This window comes from Amblyraja radiata, chromosome 32, assembly GCF_010909765.2.
Source record: "Amblyraja radiata isolate CabotCenter1 chromosome 32, sAmbRad1.1.pri, whole genome shotgun sequence".
Classification (NCBI taxonomy): domain Eukaryota; kingdom Metazoa; phylum Chordata; class Chondrichthyes; order Rajiformes; family Rajidae; genus Amblyraja; species Amblyraja radiata.
In genome coordinates, this window is record NC_045987.1 from 8,524,348 (window position 1) to 8,544,532 (window position 20,185).

Below are 20,185 nucleotides of genomic sequence, written 5' to 3' on the forward strand. Positions count from 1 at the left end.
TAAGGAAGACATAAATAATCTGCCGGAAATAGCAGGGGACCGCGGGTCAAAGGAGTTGGAGGAATTGAGTGAAATCCATGTTAGCCGGGAAGTGGTGTTGGGTAAATTGAATGGATTAAAGGCCGATAAATCCCCAGGGCCAGATAGGCTGCATCCCAGAGTACTTAAGGAAGTAGCTCCAGAAATAGTGGATGCATTAGTAATAATCTTTCAAAACTCTTTAGATTCTGGAGTAGTTCCTGAGGATTGGCGGGTAGCAAACGTAACCCCACTTTTAAGAAGGGAGGGAGAGAGAAAACGGGGAATTACAGACCAGTTAGTCTAACATTGGTAGTGGGGAAACTGCTAGAGTCAGTTATTAAAGATGGGATAGCAGCACATTTGGAAAGTGGTGAAATCATTGGACAAAGTCAGCATGGATTTACGAAAGGTAAATCATGTCTGACGAATCTTATAGAATTTTTCGTGGATGTAACTAGTAGCGTGGATAGGGGAGAACCAGTGGATGTGGTGTATCTGGACTTCCAGAAGGCTTTCGACAAGGTCCCACATAAGAGATTAGTATATATACTTAAAGCACACGGCATTGGGGGTTCAGTATTGATGTGGATAGAGAACTGGTTGGCAAACAGGAAGCAAAGAGTAGGAGTAAACGGGTCCTTTTCACAATGGCGGGCAGTGACTAGTGGGGTACCGCAAGGCTCAGTGCTGGGATCCCAGCTATTTACAATATATATTAATGATCTGGATGAGGGAATTGAAGGCAATATCTCCAAGTTTGCGGATGACACTAAGCTGGGGGGCAGTGTTAGCTGTGAGGAGGATGCTAGGAGACTGCAAGGTGACTTGGATAGGCTGGGTGAGTGGGCAAATGTTTGGCAGATGCAGTATAATGTGGATAAATGTGAGGTTATCCATTTTGGTGGCAAAAACAGGAAAGCAGACTATTATCTAAATGGTGGCCGATTAGGAAAAGGGGAGATGCAGCGAGACCTGGGTGTCATGGTACACCAGTCATTGAAAGTAGGTACACAAAATTGCTGGGGAAACTCAGCGGGTGCAGCAGCATCTATGGAGCGAAGGAAATAGGCGACGTTTCGGGCCGAAACCCTTCTTCAGACTGATGAGTCATTGAAAGTAGGCATGCAGGTGCAGCAGGCAGTGAAGAAAGCGAATGGTATGTTAGCTTTCATAGCAAAAGGATTTGAGTATAGGAGCAGGGAGGTTCTACTGCAGTTGTACAGGGTCTTGGTGAGACCACACCTGGAGTATTGCGTACAGTTTTGGTCTCCAAATCTGAGGAAGGACATTATTGCCATAGAGGGAGTGCAGAGAAGGTTCACCAGACTGATTCCTGGGATGTCAGGACTGTCTTATGAAGAAAGACTGGATAGACTTGGTTTATACTCTCTAGAATTTAGGGGATTGAGAGGGGATCTTATAGAAACGTACAAAATTCTTAAGGGGTTGGACAGGCTAGATGCAGGAAGATTGTTCCCGATGTTGGGGAAGTCCAGGACAAGAGGTCACAGCTTAAGGATAAGGGGGAAATCCTTTAAAACCGAGATGAGAAAAACTTTTTTCACACAGAGAGTGGTGAATCTCTGGAACTCTCTGCCACAGAGGGTAGTTGAGGCCAGTTCATTGGCTATATTTAAGAGTTAGATGTGGCCCTTGTGGCTAAGGGGATCAGAGGGTATGGAGAGAAGGCAGGTACGGGATACTGAGTTGGATGATCAGCCATGATCATATTGAATGGCGGTGCAGGCTCGAAGGGCCGAATGGCCTACTCCTGCACCTAATTTCTATGTTTCTATGATACAAGATATTTTGTATATAATGATTATACTGTTTATGTCATCCTGAATGCTAAATGGCTATTCCATTTTCTAAATTACTAAAGTAGTTAATTAGCTGCAACGTGCTTTAGGCTGTGTGCGAATGCAAGTTTCCCTTGCATGTTTGAAAGGGAAATTGTTTTTAGACGACCTTGAAAAGTAGGATGTGATATTAATGGAACCCGTGAAATGAAGTGATTCTATCTCAACAGCAGAAAGTGTATAGAATCCTCCAGCCAGTAGGGGGTGGAGGAGATAAATGTCCGAGGCTCTTACATTGCTATGTGTTTCTTCTCTAAGACATTTAAATGTAAGTTGCAGGAAAGCTATAGTTAAAAAGGCTGGAGAATTAAAATATGTGCTGCAAAATGCGTTACAGTACCATGGGTCCCGGGCAAATTTGAAATAATTTGCTGGCTACGGCGATAAAAAATATGTATTTGAAAGTAATTTTATTCTGGAGAAATTAACACGTTATATTTTACTTTTTCTCTCAGGTGGGGTAGGAGTGGGAAGCGGCCTGAAAGATGTGGTGGATGTTGCTGCTGATGTCGGTCTCCGCCGTGAGCGGACATAACGCCAGTCAGGGGAAGGAAGAGGAGTCGGGGGACGAGCTCTTGCTGTGCAGGTCATGTGGTTACGAGGTGGCTGTCAGTCGGGACCTTAAATTTGTGGCCAGTCCCTTGGCTTTAGCTCAGAGGAACGACACGCTGATCGGTGAGCGAAGGGTCCCGGTGCTGCTCTTCCAGAACCCGCAGGGCCTTCGTTTCCAGGTGCTCACTTTCAAGCGAGCTGCCGTCCACAAGCACTGGCCGGCGGACGACCAGGTCTCCTGGTTTCCTGGATATTCTTGGACAGTGGCAACGTGTCCCAGATGTCACAGCCATTTAGGCAAGTAGCTTGTTTCCGTCTCTTCATTTCGATATCAGTTACAGCGCTTTAAAATATTGTACGTGCAAATGCATTAAAAGCACATTTTCCTGCAAGTCGTCGATTGTCGTTATCGATGGGATCAAACGCGATTTGTGCCTGTGTGTATACATATATACATACATCTGCAGTTCCCTTTTGAACACTTTGTATACATATATTGTTGACAAGGCAAACGCAAATCCAATTATGGATTTCTTGAAACTGTGTATTTTGTATGATGAGGATACTCCCTAAATTATTGTGTAAAGAGTTCGAGCATTTGGCAAATAAGCTCTGGCAAATGGCTCCAGGGCATTATAGATTGTGCAAATAATATTATTATTTTAGGATAATTATAGGATTCCTAGGGCTAGAAAGACAGAATGGGAAATTATCTCTCTCTTCTTCCTTCTCCCATCGGGCAAGAGGTATAGAAGTATGAAAATGCACACGGACAGATTCAGGGACAGTTTCTTTCCAGCAGTTATCAGGCAACTGAACCATCCTACCAACAACTAGAGAGCAGCCTTGAGCTACTATCTACCCCATTGGAGACCCTCTGACTATCTTTGATTGGACTTTATTGGATTTTATCTTGCACTAAATGTTATTCACATTATTCCCATTATCATGTATTTGTACACTGTGGATGGCTTGATTGTAATCACGTATTGTCTTTGTGCATTGGTAAACATGACAATAAATTAAACTCAAACTCAATGTACCCATTTCTGAGAGGAAACATTCGGTAGATGTTAAGATTATAATTCTTTGTAAAACATCACATCAGCAGACAATATTTGGAGCTGATTTTAAAAAATTGAATAAGGGACATGGAGAAATTGAGGAGTGTGGTTGAGACCTGTCAAAAATAGTGGAGTAGGCTAGGGGGGTGTTTGGTGCATTAATTTGATATAAATAAAGCCCCAAACCCCCCCCCCCCCCAGCCTACTCCACTATTTTCGATATGTCTCAACCACACTCCTCAATTTCTCCATGTCCCTTATTCAATTTTTTTTTAATCAGCTCCAAATATTGTCTGCTGATGTGATGTTTTACAAAGAACATACCACCTTCAAGGGTGATGGCAAAATATAACTCCTTTTTCCACTTGACCAACTTCCATCCTTCACAAACCTGCTCTAATTCAAAACACTCTGATTGTATGTGAGGGAGAGAATGGCAGAGAGAGGGGGACAGAATGTAAATGTGAAGACATGGGGCTCTGGAAGGATATCATTCGTGGAGTAGCCAAGGATCAGTTTTTGGCCCATAATTAGTCACTACTGGTATTAATTGCTTGGAGACAGGAGCAGGCATCAGGTATGTCCGTTTGTTGTTAACACTAAATGAAGTGGGAGAACATGTACACACGGACATGTACACTCAGACACACAGAGAATGTGGGACGGTCTGAATAAGATTACTGGCTGCAAAGCACGGTCAGGCAACATCATTGGTGATAGTGCAACCCTACCCGATGAACTGAATGCTTTCTATGCTCGCTTCAAGCAATAGGCCAACAGAGCGGATATACCCGATCTGTCAGACTCCGATGTGTTCCCCCCAGGGTGACTGTAACAGAGGTTAGATTGGCCTTCCTGAGGATAAACCCACGGAAAGCAACTGAACCAGACGGAGTTCCTAGCCGTGTCCTTAGTAGCTGCACGGACTAGCTAGAGGGAGTATTCACGGACATCTTTAATCTCCCCCTACTCCGTTCTGAAGTACCCACCTGCTTGAAGAAGACCACCATCATCCCAGTGGCGAAGAAAAGCAAGACCTCATGCCTAAACAACTACCGTCCAGTGGTCTTGACATCCACCATCATGAAATGCTTTGAGAGGCTACCCCGCGGCCTTGACCCATTGCAGTTCGCCTACCACCACAAAAGGTCCACGGATGATGCCATCGCCCTAGCCCTACACTCATCCCTAGAACACCGAGAGAAAAGAGACACCTACGTCAGACCCCATAGACTACAGCTCTGCCTTCAATACCATTATACCATCCAAGCTTATCATCAAACTCGCAGGACTTGGGATCAGCACTCATCTCTGCAACTGGATCCTCGACTTCCTGACCAACAGACCACAATCCGTGAGGATAGGGGACGAATCATCCTCCACAATAATCCTCTACACGGGGGCTCCGCAACGATGTGTTCTCAGCCCCCTTCTTTACTCCTTGTACACCCATGACTGCGCAGCCATGTACAAATCTAATTCAATTTTCAAATTCGCTGACAACACCACCATTGTGGGGCTGTTATCAAATAATGATGAGACGGAGTACAGGAAGGAGATTGAGAACCTCGTGTCCTGGTGTCGAGACAACAACCTTTCTCTCAATGTCAGCAAGACAAAGGAGATGGTGATCGAATTCAAGAAGCTAACCTGAGTTTGCATTGATGGTGCCGAAGTAGAGATGGTCGAAAACTTCAAATTCCTTGGTCAATATCACCAACAACTTCCCCTGGATCACCCATATTGAAGCAACGACCAAGAAGGTACACCTACGCCTCTGCTTCCTTTGAAGGCTTAGGAAGTTTGGCATGTCCCCTACAACTCTCACCGACTTCAACAGATGCACCATATAAAGCATTTTTATCAGGATGCATCACAGCTTGGTTTGGGAACAGCTCCATCAAGGACTGTAAAATAATTGCAGCTAATTGTGGACGCAGCCCAGGCCATCACACAAACCAACCTCCTGTCTCTTGATTCCATTTATACCTCACGCTGCCTCGGCAAGGCTAGCAGTATAATCAAGGCCGAGTCGCACCCTGGCCACTCCCTCTTCTCCCCTCTCCCATCAGGCAAAAGGGGAAGAAGTGTGAAAGTGCACACCACCAGATTTAGGGACAGTTTCTTCCAAGCTGTTATCAGGCAACTTAATCATCCTACCACTACCAAAGAGCAGTGCCGAACTACTATCTACCTCTTTGATGTCCCTCGGACTACCCTTGACGGGACTTTGCTGGCTTTATCTTGCACTAAACGTTATTCCCTTATCATATATCTATACACTGTAAATGGATTGATTGTAATCATGTATTGTCTTTCTGCTGACTGGTTAGCAGGCAACAAAAAGCTTTTCACTGTACCACGGTACATGTGACAAACTAAACTGATGCAACAGGATATAGATTCAAAGAGTAAAAACCTGACAAATTAGTTTATTATGGAAAAGTTTTGAACTTTGTTAAGAGGAATCAAAAGGCAGACCTCTAAATAGAAAGAACTAGACTAAGTGGGACCCGTTGGGTCCGTCACACAGAAGGCCCGGTCCCCCAACGCAACCCGTTCCCTAATGCAATATTTCACCACACCCGTTCCCCAACGCAATATTCCACCACTCATCCATAGCCCCCAACTGCGTAGGTGTGGCTCATTTCCCCACATCCCTCATATTCACCCTCCCTCTTCTTTCCCCTCTCCTCACCAATCCCTCCCTCACCTCTCCCTTACCTTCAGTCACTCCCTACCCCCTCCTATCCCTCACCTCCCCCCCCACTATCTCTTCACCCTCCCTCTTCTTTCCCCTCCCCCCCACACCTGGCAGGACTGAGTGTGCTGAGATTGCAATAATGTAGCATTGTGAAGTCATAGCTGAAGATATAGCTGCAGAATGAAGAATTTATTCTCAAATCTTGACTTTTTAAGTTTAAAAATGTAACATTTCTCGCGAAATATATCAATCTGAACGGAACTTTATAGGAACGACCGCGAGACAAAACTGAGTAAGGTGGTGCATAAATGTTTGAGCTAGTGTACCGTTTTGCCGTAGGTCCCAGATCGCGTACGCATAGATAGATAGATAGAAACAAGACGAGACTTTTAGTAATATAATAATAGATAGAGATTATAAATGAGTGAAAGACAGGGAGATCTAGAAAAACGAAACTGCAGATGCTGGTTTACAAAAAAATGACATTGAATGCTGAAGTAACAGGTCACCCCAGTTACTCCAGCACTTTGTGTCCTTTTTTACAGGAAGATCTAGGTGTTCTTGTACATAAATCTCAAAATGTTATCAGGCTCGTTTAATGAGTTACAATTGTACAGGGTGTTAGTGAGGCCAACCTGAAGTACCGCATAGTTTTGGTCCCCTTAACATATTCGACAAAGGATATATTAGTTTTGGAAGCAATCCTAAGAAGATTCCCTTGGCTATAGGTTGTCCTTTTGCAAGTGGCTAAAAAGTTGCATCTGTATTCTTTTGGAGTTTAACATTCTGAGATGAGCAATACAGGGTAATGTTGAGAAATTATCATGGGTGGAAGTCTCAAACTGAGAGTTGTGACAAATTCAATTGCCATTTAAAATGGAGATGCCCTGGAAAGTTATAGAATCACGATCATTGGGGCTTTCCTTTTAAAGATAGTGGAATTGGGGGCTAAGGGGAAATGGCAGATAAGAGCTGAGGAATGGGACAGATCAAGCTTGATCATATTGAATGGAAGGGCAGGCTTGAGTAATCTATTCTGCTCCTATTTTCATGTTTTCTAATATAACTTGCATCAAGTTGGTGGCTTCTTCTTGAGCATCCTTTCAGGATGGAGGACATGGTTGCACTCCAATTTTATGGGTTTAGAGGTAGCTGAAATACCAATGTTGGAACCACGGACTCTTCCATAGAAAGGACAGGAGGTGCCTGAAGGGACAAGTGGGTGGTCTTATGGCTTCATAATGGAAGAAACCCTGTAGGGAACTAGGTTCAATCTTGAGCTCCAGTGCTGTATGTGTGGAATTTGCATGTTCTCCCACGTGCCCAAGTGTGACTTAGTAAGTTACTTGGCAACTGGTGTGGTATGTCCTATGTGGTAGGGAAACATGGAAATTCTGTGCTTTCCCAGTGCTGGCTGCTTTGTGTTCATGGTGCATGGATTGAACATTCTCAAAGGCATTCCAAATTTTGCTTATAGACAATAGGTGCCACAGTAGGCCATTCGGCCCTACGATCCACAATCAGCACCCTGTTCCTGCCTTCTCCCCATATCCCCTGACTTAAGAGCTCTATCTAACTCTCTCTTGAAACGATCCAAGATACAACCCTCCATGTAAATTTGCCCAAAGCTGGGCTCTGGTACAACACTTTTTGTTAATCCTATCAGGTTTAGTCATCCATATACCTGTCCACATTTCAAGTTCTGGAACCCCTTCCCCTCATTCTTCGATTCTAAATTATATCTCTTTCTTCAACTTCTCAGATCTCTTCCTTTGGCCTGGTCTCAACTTTTGTTCACGAATATGCAAAGCTCGTCACTACTGTTGCTATTGTATAATGGTCTGGAAGAGGGGTTAATGCTGTTTGCTTTCTTCACTTTTTGTTTCATGTTTGTCGATTGTTCGTTTCATCAGGGTGGTCATTTCAGCCCAATATTTGGCCTCAACACGTTACAGATAAAGAATTTGAAGAATCTGAAGAGACATTTGTTGCCCTGATTATAGACAGACTTCTGCAAGAGAACTTTGCTGCTACACTTCTTATGGTGCCCAAGTCATACCAACAATAAAATCCATGTTTAATTTTTATAATTAAAAATAAATATTTTGTTTGGTGAATAATTGACTATGCTTTCCACAAGATGAAGATTTATCTCCAGAGATGCTGCCTGTCCCACTGAGTTACTCCAGCTTTTTGTATCTATCTTCGGTTTAAACCAGCATGTGCAATTCTTACACATTTAAATGTTGTTTGACAACTTTTAATGTTCCTCTTAGCTGAAAGGTCTGTCATGAATTAAAAAGGGGAATAATAAAAAATGCTCCTATTGTGGACCTCTATGAAACTAGATTTGCGATGGCACAAGGATAAAACTAGTTTTTAGCTGTGGTCATATTTGACAAAAACAGACCCTTTTTAATACAGGAAGTGTTTGGACAAGATGAAAATGTTTTACATCCAAAGAGTAGCCTTACCACTACTCTTTGGATGTAGAGTCAGTGGTCGGGCTCAGTGAGAGAAAGTATTTTTCTTCCTCTTCTCCCACTAATTTGAAAGAAAACAGAACTCTAGCACAAACTACATGTTAGGAATTATACATTACTTTCAACAAATATGGTTTCAGCATCACTTTGTTGCCAGCTTTATTCTGACGTGGGCCATCACATTCAAAATAATTTAGGAAGTTGACAAATCAATAACAAAAACATAGTACTTTAGTACTCCACAGCATTGGACACATGATCAATACTAGAGAACAAAGAGATTTGGTTGTAGGCTGATCAGGGTTTCTAAGGCAATTATCATCTATTTTCATATATATTCAAGTTAGGAGAGCATCAAGTCCACAGGCAAAATTAAGAACATGACAATAACAAATCTTCAATCAATTTGCAGAATCCCCTTCATGAATAGTTCCTGGTGTTTGCCTTTCATTGGATTTTATAGTTCTCTGCAATTGAGCACCATTTCTAGTGACAGAAATGAATTGTACTTTAGATTTAAACAATGTACATTACACACACTGTTCCAGAGCATAGTTAGAGAAACAGTGCTTGATTTCTTAGGATGGATTTCTTTTCTGACCTAATGTAGATAAGTCTCAACTATAGTTCTATCAAAAGCCATTGGTCAATTCTCAAAATGCAGTTAAAAAGCAATTTTGGTCACTGATTGCTGCTATCCGGAGCTATCAACAGCAAAGTATTCTCGATAGCTAAATGACAAAGTTATGTCAAATATTAAACGACTAGTGTCCAGCTAACATATTGGATAATGCTATTGGCATTGTACATTCAGAGCAGTAAAGACAATGTACAGCACTGTGGCAAAACATGTATACAAACTTTATTGTTGATAACAGGACAGATGAGAACTATTTGTTTAAAAAACAAAGTTTTAAAGATGAAGTCACGACACCTCAGGCTGTCATGTGAAACAAACCCCAGTACATGGGTGTCTACAAACCAGTGGAATATCCTAAAATATTGTTTATACACCTTCCTCTCCAGAACATCAAGCAAAAAGACGTTACATGCCAGGACAGACATGTAAACAAATTCCAAAAATCTAGATAGCTCTGGTTATCAGTAAATTTTATACCATCTTTTATTAAAATACTTCCAGAACCATAAATTATAGGAACATATCCCTTCTGCTAGCTGGTGGTCGAATTATTATTTTGTTCCATTAAGTTGCCGAATGAAGACAAATGGTAAATGGCTGGTAAAGCTTGCTGAGGAGCTTGACCACAATTATCCTTCAAGAGAGTGGCAAAGACAGTCTCAACTGAAGGATTCTTTAAAAAAATGTATATCCCCCAGTGGGGAAAAAAACATGCTAATGTACAATACTCCTGAAGATATACTACACACCAGCAGAAATTTAATTTGCACCCGTGAAACTCATTAGTTGCTCCAGTTATATTACTGTCTAAGGGGGTATTGGGCAGGTGTTAAGCAGATATTCTCATAATACTGTTGCAATTTCATTGAAATGTAGATCAGGACAAATATACAAAGCCAAATTAGGGCACCATTCTGGCAAGGTTTAGGAACAAGGCATGTATAGCGATACATAATGGCCTATTTTATAACCGTTAATGCAAGTGATAGAATTTCCCACTCAGCAATTGAAAAGTCAAACAAGTGAGAAAAGGTCAACGCAAAATAAAAAAACAACCAAAACTGCATGAATCAGGATTAATGGAATTGGGACAAGTTCAACCCACAAAACAGTTTGGTATTCGGAGACTAACCTTTTCACTGCACATTAGCAATTCAAAATGGTTATTATTTAGTACGAAAAAAATAAATTCATGAAATAGCAACAAGAAAATTAAACTAAATGAGCTTAAAATACTTGCATTTAGGATTTTGAAAACTAAGCTCCCAGTGGTGTCACATTACTGATCGGATAATTGAATCCCAAATGAAAAAAACCACGAATAACATAACCAGAAATAAATGTATTCAAGAACACATCAAATCCAGTATATGTATTGTACCATTAATTCAAATTCAATAATCAAGCCCAACGGAGGTTCAGATAATTATCTGTACACAATCTGTAAAATGGGGCTAATCGCAGTTGGCATGGTACCCATGGCGCATTTTAGATCAACAAAACAAGCCATCAGATATATAGCTATTGCCAAGACAACACACAACTTAAACTTAACTAGAAGTCAAAACAAATCTTGGAATTTAAGAGACACCATTAATTAACCAACTGTCCAATGCAGAATATGGTTATCAAACTTGCAATGCAGCACTGGACCCATTTGAGTAAAGGGAATGCCAAGTTGCAATCTTATTCTGTTTTAGTTACAATCTAATAGCTATTAAATACAGAAAAGGAATCTAATTACACACATTTGGGCTGTTTACATATATTTGAATACAGACCAGGCTAGAAACACTTAGTGTACAATAGTAGGACCAAATACATTAATTGCTCTTATGCCTATACTGCATTTAAATAAATTGCATATTAAATTGCAATACCAAAAATAAAATCACATTCAGCAGATGACATGACTGGTTTTCGACTTGTTTTCAACTTTTGTAACTTATTTGGTTTTAAAGAATATTGAATGCAAAAAAAAAAATTTGGAATGGCCACTTTGAAACAACAATTTGGACGGTCAGTCAGATATTAGGTAGACACAATATGCTGGAGTAACTCAGCATCTCTGGAGACGGAATGGGTGACGTTTCGGATCAAGACCCTTCTTCAGATGTCAGATATTACTTCAGTTCCATAGAATTTCCTCTAAACGTTATAAAATAATTATTCAAGATGTCTTGATAACAAGCTCTCAGAACATTCCAGGTGAAAAGTAAACTCACCACACACTTTTTGTGTACACATTTAGTTTTATTGTAACAAAGCAACTTGTACACTTTTAACGTTTAAAACTGAGCAATTTTCCTTTCCAGTGAAACAAAAAAAAATTACATTAGAGAATGTAGATTCCAATAAGATTCTACAGGTTGTCACCGTCTGCTGTGGGGCTCAAATCGATTAATATTTAAAAGTATTGGCTTTAGTTGCACGGGATGTTGTAAAAATATACAATGCATCAACGTGCTAAGTACAGCCACGTCCTCAAAATACCCAACAAACCCACCCAGTAGAACCCAACCAGCTGCATCTACCTCAGGTGCGTCAATCACACCCCGATTTGTTACAAGAGAGAAGGAAACAAGGACTTGATGGTAACTGCTATTTGTCCACAATACATGGAAACAGTGTAATCTCTGGGCCAGAACAGGTAAGAAAAAAGCCTATTCAAATCATCTATGGTCACAGCACAAAAGGTAGAGAGAAGTTCTGGGCTTCCAGCAGAGGGAATTTGCGTTTGTTGGTGGTGATGGGGTTAAAATAAAAAGTAAAAAAAAAATCACATTACTATGGATATCTGCCTGCTGATCAGCTGGTTGGAGGACAATTCATATCAGTTCGTGGAAAATGGCAGAAAGAGATTGCCACTGTAGTTTGCGCATGTAACTCATCCCAATTGTGTATAATGGTTTAAGGACCTCAGGAGAACAAGGAAACTGAGCACAAAGAGACAGCAACTTGCTCCCAGGGACTAAAGAGAAAAAAAGTAGGGGGAAGAGGTGAATGTCAACAGCAAACAAATCAGTCATCTTCGCCTTCCTCCTCCTAAAAAGAAAAAGAACAAAGGTAAGTACAAATGCCTAAACTCTGCTCCAGAGCAACTGATAACTGAGCAACTGTAAATATTTCTATTCCAGGACACGAGCTTAATGGTAAATTTTGATGTCGACATTCAGTGCAGAGAAAAAGCATGAAGCATAAGCACCAGAAGCAAATAGCTCTTACCTCTGCCTCTTCCTCTTCCCCTTCCTCCTCCTCTTCCTCATCTTCCTCTTCATCCTCATCTCCTTCTTCATCAATGTCCTCCAAACCCTCCTCCTCTTCCTCATCTTCATCTTCACCATCTCCTTCTTCATCTTCCATGTCTGGAACCTGGGAATACATTGTTATCCTTCTCAATAATGGGACTTCGCAAGTTTTTTAAAATTAACATAGAGATACAGTGCAAAGTAAAATAAAGCAGAAGCTGTTACAACACATTTACAGCATCAAATGATAATCATTCAAATACAAGCTTGCTACTGTAATAGTTTGACAAAGCAGTTACTGCAGCTGAGACTAAGATTAAGGAGCTATTGGCAAATTCAGCTGAAGCAAAGCAGCAAGGAATTAAATGTTTTAACATCTAGAATTCAAAACGACTGTCAACCATGGTGACTGAATTGGGGTGGGGCATAGGGAGAAGAGGAGTCCAGCCATAGCCAGACTACTGATCCGCTGTAGCCAACGTGGGCTACTTATGATCGACAACTGGTAAACATGCTATTTTGCATAGAAAGCCAAGTTCCCTGTGGGTCAGCTGTCTGCAAAGCAGAAATCCTTTAGCTCTTAAGGCAATTAACAATCAAAATGTGCACGTTTGCAAAGAAAAAATGCACTCACTAAATAATATTGTAAGGGGTTCGGCCAGATATCATCCTTGATAACCTCTCCCAGTTCGTCCGCACCTGCATCCGAGTGATCAGTAAACCAGGTAAAAAAGCTTTCTGGCTCTTCATGCTGTCGCTTCCTGCCCACTTTGGTTTGTGACTGGCTGGAGCGCTTTGTCAGGTCCTTAAGACAAAGTAAATACATCTTTTACACACAGTCAAGATCAATAATGGTATTTTAAATGCATTACCAGTAGGTACAAAAAGCCTCAAACAGCTATTTTTCAAGTGAAAAATCGAGGATAAATTCAAATCAGCACATGTCATTACTATTAAGGTGAAAAAAGGGCAAAAATAATCAGTACCTTATTTCAACATCAATTACCAGAGCATCTAATATGTTCTCTGAAGCATTCTGCAAGCTCTATTAAATAAAGTACTTCATCTACATAGTTCAATCAGCACTATAAAACAATATTAAAAGCAAAATTAAATTTAACAATCGAGTTTGTACATGATCCTTTCCATCCCTTGCAACACAATTCTTCAAATTTAAAAATAAGTAAAAAGGGAAGCCCTTCGAGGACCAGAAGCAACCTCACAAGCAGTAGTAAACTATTTTGGAGATACAATACACCACAGCAGTACTAGAATTATTAAAAAAACAAATCACTGATCACCCTCTCTATAAGACTCTACATAAAAGACAAATCAATAGAAATTAATGGAGCCAAAAGACATAGTACTGGACATTTAGCTTGTAAACAACTTGCGAGTAGTATGAAGTACTTCTCAAAGGAAACAAATGTTAATCAGAAGATAATGTTCAGTTCTCCATTAACTTGGAGAAATTTAACTTTAATTCCCATTCTTAAGATAGTAAAACCAAAAGGCCACCCATAACAATAAGTATGTTTCTGCAGATGCTGCCCGACCTGCTGAGTTTCTTCATAATTTTCTGTTTTTGTTTAACATGCATCTCCTTAGTCTATTGGTCATACCTTTCCTGGTTTCCATTTGATTTCTGTTGATTTTGAAGATGGATCTCCATTTTCATTCAGATGAAACTCTTTGGACAAGACTTTATTATCAAAGTATGGGTTCTCATCAAAATACTGAAAGAAAAAAAAAACACCTATTAGTTGTCTTCTGTGATTAACACAATTAAGAAGCAGGGGGTGTCAAAATTTTGAAAGCAAAAGAAAACATGGGCAAGAGCAAAATAAAATCACCTCATACAAAGTTGTCATAACCATTGCAAGACCCATTACTCGTAGCGTAACTATACAAAAAGGAATTCTGAATCCGGTGCACCATATGTATTTAACGTGGACTAACACCGAGTAATTTCCCAAAAACACCAGTAGCAAATGAATAATGGTCCTAATACAAAATGCCTATACTAATATAAAATTCTGCCTGACCTGCACAAAAATCAAATCTCATTTACTTCAAATTTATTACCTTAAACAATCCACAATAGGCGAAATACCAATGCATTATTATTTGAGCGAGAACACGTAATGAATCTTGACTTTCAAAGACTTGAACACCACAACTAGAGTAGACTTGTCTGCTAACTCAACATAGAAGGTGTGTCCTCTCCCCATGAGTTTCTGATAGAGCAATATGGCACATTAGCCACGACAGAAAACTCACCCTCCAAAACAATAAGTGTCCCTATTTGTGCCAAACCTTGGATTAATTAATTTACTCCTAATTGGAGATCAAATATGGATCAATACCCAAAATTTCAATTTTATTACAAGCTCCAGAAAAGCTTGGATGAGTGCCAAGCAGGTTTGGTTAAAATCCAAACTTTACAAAAATAGAACTATAACGTTTACAACTGGTACTCAAAAATCCAATGTTCGCACAGCTTACGTCTTTTAAACTATGTATACTGTAGTTTCAAGTCATAGGAAAAAAGAAAATAACCCATGCGTATAAATTATACTAAAAATGTAACATTGTTGTGGGTTATCCAAGTGCATACAAAATATTTTCCCAATTGGTTCTATAGAACATTTTTTATACACAATATTACTTGTCACCACAAAAATAATGTACTTACAAAATCTATTCTATAACCTGATTTGATATCTTCAAATTCTGTCACTTCCACTCTTGTCAGATAATGCAGTGCCTCCTCATCCTCTTCTCCCAGAAGTGCAGATACTGGAAAAGAATAAAAAAACTACAGTTAATTCAATTGATCTGAATACTACAGATTGTCCGCCCAGAACGGATGCATCAATCGCATCAGCCTAGCAGTTTCAAGCCCACAGAATTAGTTAACAATTTGTATATTAATCAATACGATCACAGGATTTGAGTTCAACAATTAATGACAAAAATAATACATGCCAACATGCATCCACGTCTAAAAGTTTAAGTTAGCAAGTGACAGAATTCCACAGCTAACATCTTCAAACATGTTAAGGGAGTCATCTTCCATTCAGATACAGGAATTTCCCACAACACATTTGAATTTCTTCCATTTTAATTGCACATTGGAGAATGGCTCTTCGTGCAAGCACGTTTATTCACATAATTGCAAGTGTTATTGAATAAGCAAGCAGTTTAAAAAAATCTTATAACAATTTAGAAACAAGCATGTATTGCTACTATTATGACTACATTAAAAAAAAATGTTCAGCTTGCCAACAATGCTAGAATGTAGACATAATTTTCAGCCCCAGCACATCAAAGTTTAGGACTTCCTGTCAGGAATGCAAGGGAGGCAGGCAATGGATGGAAAATGCATAGCTGCTATCTTCTCCCTTTGCCAAATAACCTGGATGTTTATGTGTCATCCAAATGCTACCAATTTCACCACAGAAACAATCAAAACTTCCACAGAAGTTCTGAAACCCCTCATGAAGCGGGTTAATTCACTACCTTGTACCGTAAAATGAGCAAATAATTTTCATTCAATCTCCACACTATATATGGAAAAGCAGTCAGAATAATTAATTAAACTACCCAAAAAGTGTTGAGTAATCAAATTTAGATTTAAGATGAAGATAACTTAACATGGCTTTATGATTACTACCGTATTTAACTTAAAGGTTGGGAAAACGTTAAACTTACAAAAAGATGACAGCAAGATTTAATTATATAGTGCACGCCAATGGCACAAAGCTAAAATCTACCGTGGGGAACAAAAACATCTCGACTCAGAAGCAGCATAATCCAGGGATGCTAGTTCCACATAAATACTAAATTCTCAATGCTTGAAATTATCAAGCTGTTACAGTGCAATAAGCAATGGTCCCCTCCAGAGGTCATCCCTTGGCAAGCAATTACAAATGCTACAAAATTCAGTTACATCAAACATTAGTTTTAAATTAAAGTATTACACCACTTAGATAGTAACAAACAGAACAAAGGCCATTTGAAAAATGACACTTTCTGCTCAGCAGTAAAACTTGAGCATGAAAATTTAATCTTTCCAAGTTTACACTTCACTCAATCTTGAAACACACACACATATAACAATCTTAAAAGTATCACAATTAAGAATTACGATTAACTTACTTCATTTCACTACTTACCTTGTGGATGGTTGACAAACGTAGTCACCCAAAAATTGGGGATTTTGGCAATGAGTTCTGACCGCTTCTGGAAGTATGGCTGGCGTAGCTTGTTGTATTTTTGCTCTACTTTCAAAATTTCCTCGCTTGCCTGTTCATTCAGTCTAAATAAAAAGATGTGTTGTTTTAAATAACTCATAAGTATCATTAGTAGTAAGACATTTGGGATATAAGGAGGAATATACATTAAGTTCAAGACATACATTTTACCATACAAATCTGTTCCCCTTCCAGCATACATTACTACAGGTCACTCTCTGCACCATTGAAAAAGCAGGTGAAACTAGATTAACTGAGAACTTAGAACTACTTATCCTTCATTAGATGCCAAAATCAACTGTTGCCCGAACCTCTGCCAAGATAGCAAGTTATCCACTGAACTTAAAAGTTCTCCCTTATATCAGCAATTATTTCACTTCCCACCTCCCCCACTTTTTCACCATCCAAAATGATTGATAACTAGTCATAATCCACAAGTTTATATGACGATTTAAATGGACTGTAATTGTTTCATAACCGTCCTTTTTCGCCAGAATCTCACATTTCAAACATGAAATTTTTAAATTCAAAGAATTCTAAGATTTACACTTAATTTCTAAACAGAATGGGTGAACAGACTTTGTATCAAGCTGCCTAGAATGTAATGGGATTGAAGTTTTACAACAGCCAAACAAGACAATATTTAAATCACAACTGTTGCATAGAACTACTTGAACCAATTGAACATGTCCTCATAAAGAACTAAAAGTTGTGTTAAAATTCTGGTAACAGGTCACAATTCAACATTTCCATTTGTCATGGGATGTGACATATCCAGCAAAGGAATTATCATTCAGTTCTGGAATACCTAATAAGAGTCTTTGACTTAAGAGCCTTTGGAACAGAGACCAACAATATGCCCACAACGTAATGAAATGGATTCAGAGGGAACCCAAGAGTTAAGATTATCATCAGCAGATAGTAAATATTGAAAATCAGAGAAAGCATCCCAAATAAACTGATAAAAACACAATAACATTAATACGCAGATCCTCTAGTACAACTGTTATTTTATATAGATAATTCTTTAAAAGCCATCTTATGTGATTTACTATAGTTTTTAATGACTAAGGAAAGCTTTGAAAGCTATTTTACTACAAATCAAGTCACAGGGACATCAGAATCAAATGTAGTGGAAACATTTTCAAACAATGAACTGTCAATACAACATAGTTTGTTTTTACTCCATGAAGCCAAAATGCAAAATTAGAGTATCCTTAATGTTACCTGTCTATTTCATTTTGTACTTCATCAATGTGTTCAATGGCTTCCTGTTGCTCTTTTTCTGTAAGGAAAGTAGTGTTTGTAAAAGATTTTCTTAAAATTCAGAAAAACACAATTCTAGCAGATATTTTAAAAATGTTAACGCTGGCTTTAATGTCAAAACTTGCTCTGAATTAAATGAATTCCTTGGCAATTCTAAACAAAAAATTACATCAAATATGCTTTTATTAAATCCCAATTGAAAACAATCTCCCTTTCAAATACAAGTTAATGAATGCTACCCTCAAACTTGAGTTGAAAGCAGAGCGAGTAAACTCTTGATTAGGCATCATTGGACACGGACTTGTGCAAGTACTAAAAAATATTTAAATCTTCGAAGGCAATGGACAAGCTCGAAAGGACATTAATATTCTACGAATTAGCCTTTATACACAACATTCGAGTATTAAAAACCGGGAAAGAATTTTTGCTAAATCTGCGTCTAGACCATACTCCAAGTACGCAATCCGTTTCTTTTTTCGAAATTGACCAGAATCGGAAAAATAACGTAAAAGGACATTACATTCATAAATAGATGTCAGATACACATTAGTCCGAGACTCCTCCCTCCATCCCAATCCGATCGCAATTATATCGGATTTAAACCAAGAAACGTCAACAAATCGCCTGCGACCCACGTTTGAGTGCTGCTTCCCTTTGTGTTGAATGAACCCCCGCTAAATTACCGGCCGCGTGGTTCCTTCCCCAACTACTTCATCAGTACAATACTATAAAATAAATGAATTGCAGCGAAAAATCGCTGAAACATAACTGATCAATTAAAATCGGTTAAGAGGTAGACAAAAATGCTGGAGAAATTCAGCGGGTGAAGCAGCATCTATGGAGCGAAGGAAATAGGCAACCTTTTGGGTCTGTCTTATAATGCGATTTTTGGTTCTAGTTTGTGTATTCAATTCACTCCTGCATCAAAATTCTATAAATGTATTTGACTTTCCCACCCTCAGACATTTACGCTTAGTTTATTTTCTAAGAACATATATACTTTTTTCTTTAAAAGGGAAGTGACAAAAGTCTCAAAACCAACGCGGGCCTCAATAAATGTAATCTCCACGAATGCCCCATGTGTAGAGGAATGGTCTAAAGTAGTATTGTGGCTTTCCATTTCCGGCGCTCGCGGTTCAAATCGCCTCAGTCCAAGTAACAAGGAGCAGATAATCCCTTTAACATCAGGCCGCGTGGTTAGGCCTCTGATTCCCCCAGTCGGCAGTCTGCAATCCGCCCCAAGCGTTGCAGAGACTAGCGGGGAGCTGCAGTCGGAACCTCCCTCGCAGCACATTGCCCTTGCCCGCTCTTGGCTTCGCGTGGAGGCGGTTGTCTTGCGTGTGGAGAAATATAGGGGAGGGAGGGGGGAGTGGTGGGCAACTCACCTCCGGCCGAAGAGCAGGCCGCGGCGGCTCCATTTCTCTTTCCTGGTATCATGGCGGCCGCCTTACACAATGAGGGAGGAGGAGGAGAGATTCTCTTTTTTTTTTCCCGTCTGTACGCGAGTTGATAAACATGGCGCCGGAGTGAATGAGTTACCCTCCCGCGCTGCCTTTCAGCTCCTCTCCAGCCTGACCGAGAGGGGGAGCGTGGGACCGCCATTCCGCGCACATATACACACATTACATACATTAATACCGACTCAAACCAGGCCTTCACACAACTTGCATAAACCTCCAAACAAAACTCACCAGCATTACACATAATAAACACATTTAGCCCCCCCAAAAAAAACGCGTCTCATTACCTGAGGTCTCGTCTGCTCCATCATGGTTCGAGTTCACCTCTTTTTTACTCATCTTTGTCGCTGGGACCGACATCTTGGAAGGAGGAAAGAGGGGGGAAATAAAAAAAGAGGGGAAAAAAGATGAAAAGCTCTAGATGCGCTTTTATTTAGTTTAATCTTCCCTTCACTCGTTCTCTTTCCCCCTCTCGAAGGCTCAGAGTGGGTCTCGCGCCTCTATCACAGTGGAAAAAAAACGCTCGAGCCCAGCAGCTCCACACGCACGCGCGCGCAGACACACACACACCACAGCACAGCACTCCGAGCCGCCGCCACCACGCAGGCGCGTCGCGCCGCCCTTGCTCCGAC

General features: G+C 40.0%; 2 protein-coding genes across 3 annotated transcripts; one reads left to right on the forward strand and one right to left on the reverse strand.

Annotated features, from left to right (window-relative positions):
- The first annotated feature begins 2,335 nt into the window (after positions 1-2,335).
- Positions 2,336-8,320, forward strand: LOC116990768 (protein cereblon homolog). Its single transcript, XM_033048713.1, has 2 exons — positions 2,336-2,729; positions 8,114-8,320. The coding sequence occupies exons 1-2, from the start codon at positions 2,366-2,368 to the stop codon at positions 8,266-8,268; spliced, it is 519 nt and encodes a 172-aa protein (XP_032904604.1). The 5' UTR covers positions 2,336-2,365; the 3' UTR covers positions 8,269-8,320.
- A 1,203-nt stretch (positions 8,321-9,523) lies between these two features.
- set (SET nuclear proto-oncogene) lies at positions 9,524-20,171 on the reverse strand. 2 transcript variants are annotated; one of them, XM_033048712.1, is made up of 8 exons: positions 19,841-20,171; positions 18,055-18,112; positions 16,750-16,892; positions 15,267-15,370; positions 14,194-14,307; positions 13,206-13,376; positions 12,549-12,695; positions 9,524-12,368 (listed from the first exon to the last, which is right to left on the reverse strand). In XM_033048712.1, the coding sequence occupies exons 1-8, from the start codon at positions 19,911-19,913 to the stop codon at positions 12,345-12,347; spliced, it is 834 nt and encodes a 277-aa protein (XP_032904603.1). In that variant the 5' UTR covers positions 19,914-20,171; the 3' UTR covers positions 9,524-12,344. The 2 variants fall into 2 exon arrangements, with proteins under 2 accessions (XP_032904603.1, XP_032904602.1); XM_033048711.1 differs by lacking the exon at positions 19,841-20,171 and adding an exon at positions 19,479-19,638.
- Positions 20,172-20,185: the final 14 nt, after the last annotated feature.

What these genes read in the sequence shown, in the direction of transcription:
- LOC116990768 (XM_033048713.1), top strand. Translation starts at nt 2,366, where the DNA reads ATGTGGTGGATGTTGCTGCTGATGTCGGTCTCCGCCGTGAGCGGACAT. An exon ending in CAGATGTCACAGCCATTTAG is followed by an intron (nt 2,730 to 8,113) that starts GCAAGTAGCTTG and finishes TCGTTTCATCAG; the next exon opens with GGTGGTCATTTCAGCCCAAT.
- set (XM_033048712.1), bottom strand. Translation starts at nt 19,913, where the DNA reads ATGTCGGTCCCAGCGACAAAGATGAGTAAAAAAGAGGTGAACTCGAAC. An exon ending in GTACAAAATGAAATAGACAG is followed by an intron (nt 16,893 to 18,054) that starts GTAACATTAAGG and finishes CTTTTTATTTAG; the next exon opens with ACTGAATGAACAGGCAAGCG. An exon ending in GTTTGTCAACCATCCACAAG is followed by an intron (nt 15,371 to 16,749) that starts GTAAGTAGTGAA and finishes ATTCTTTTCCAG; the next exon opens with TATCTGCACTTCTGGGAGAA.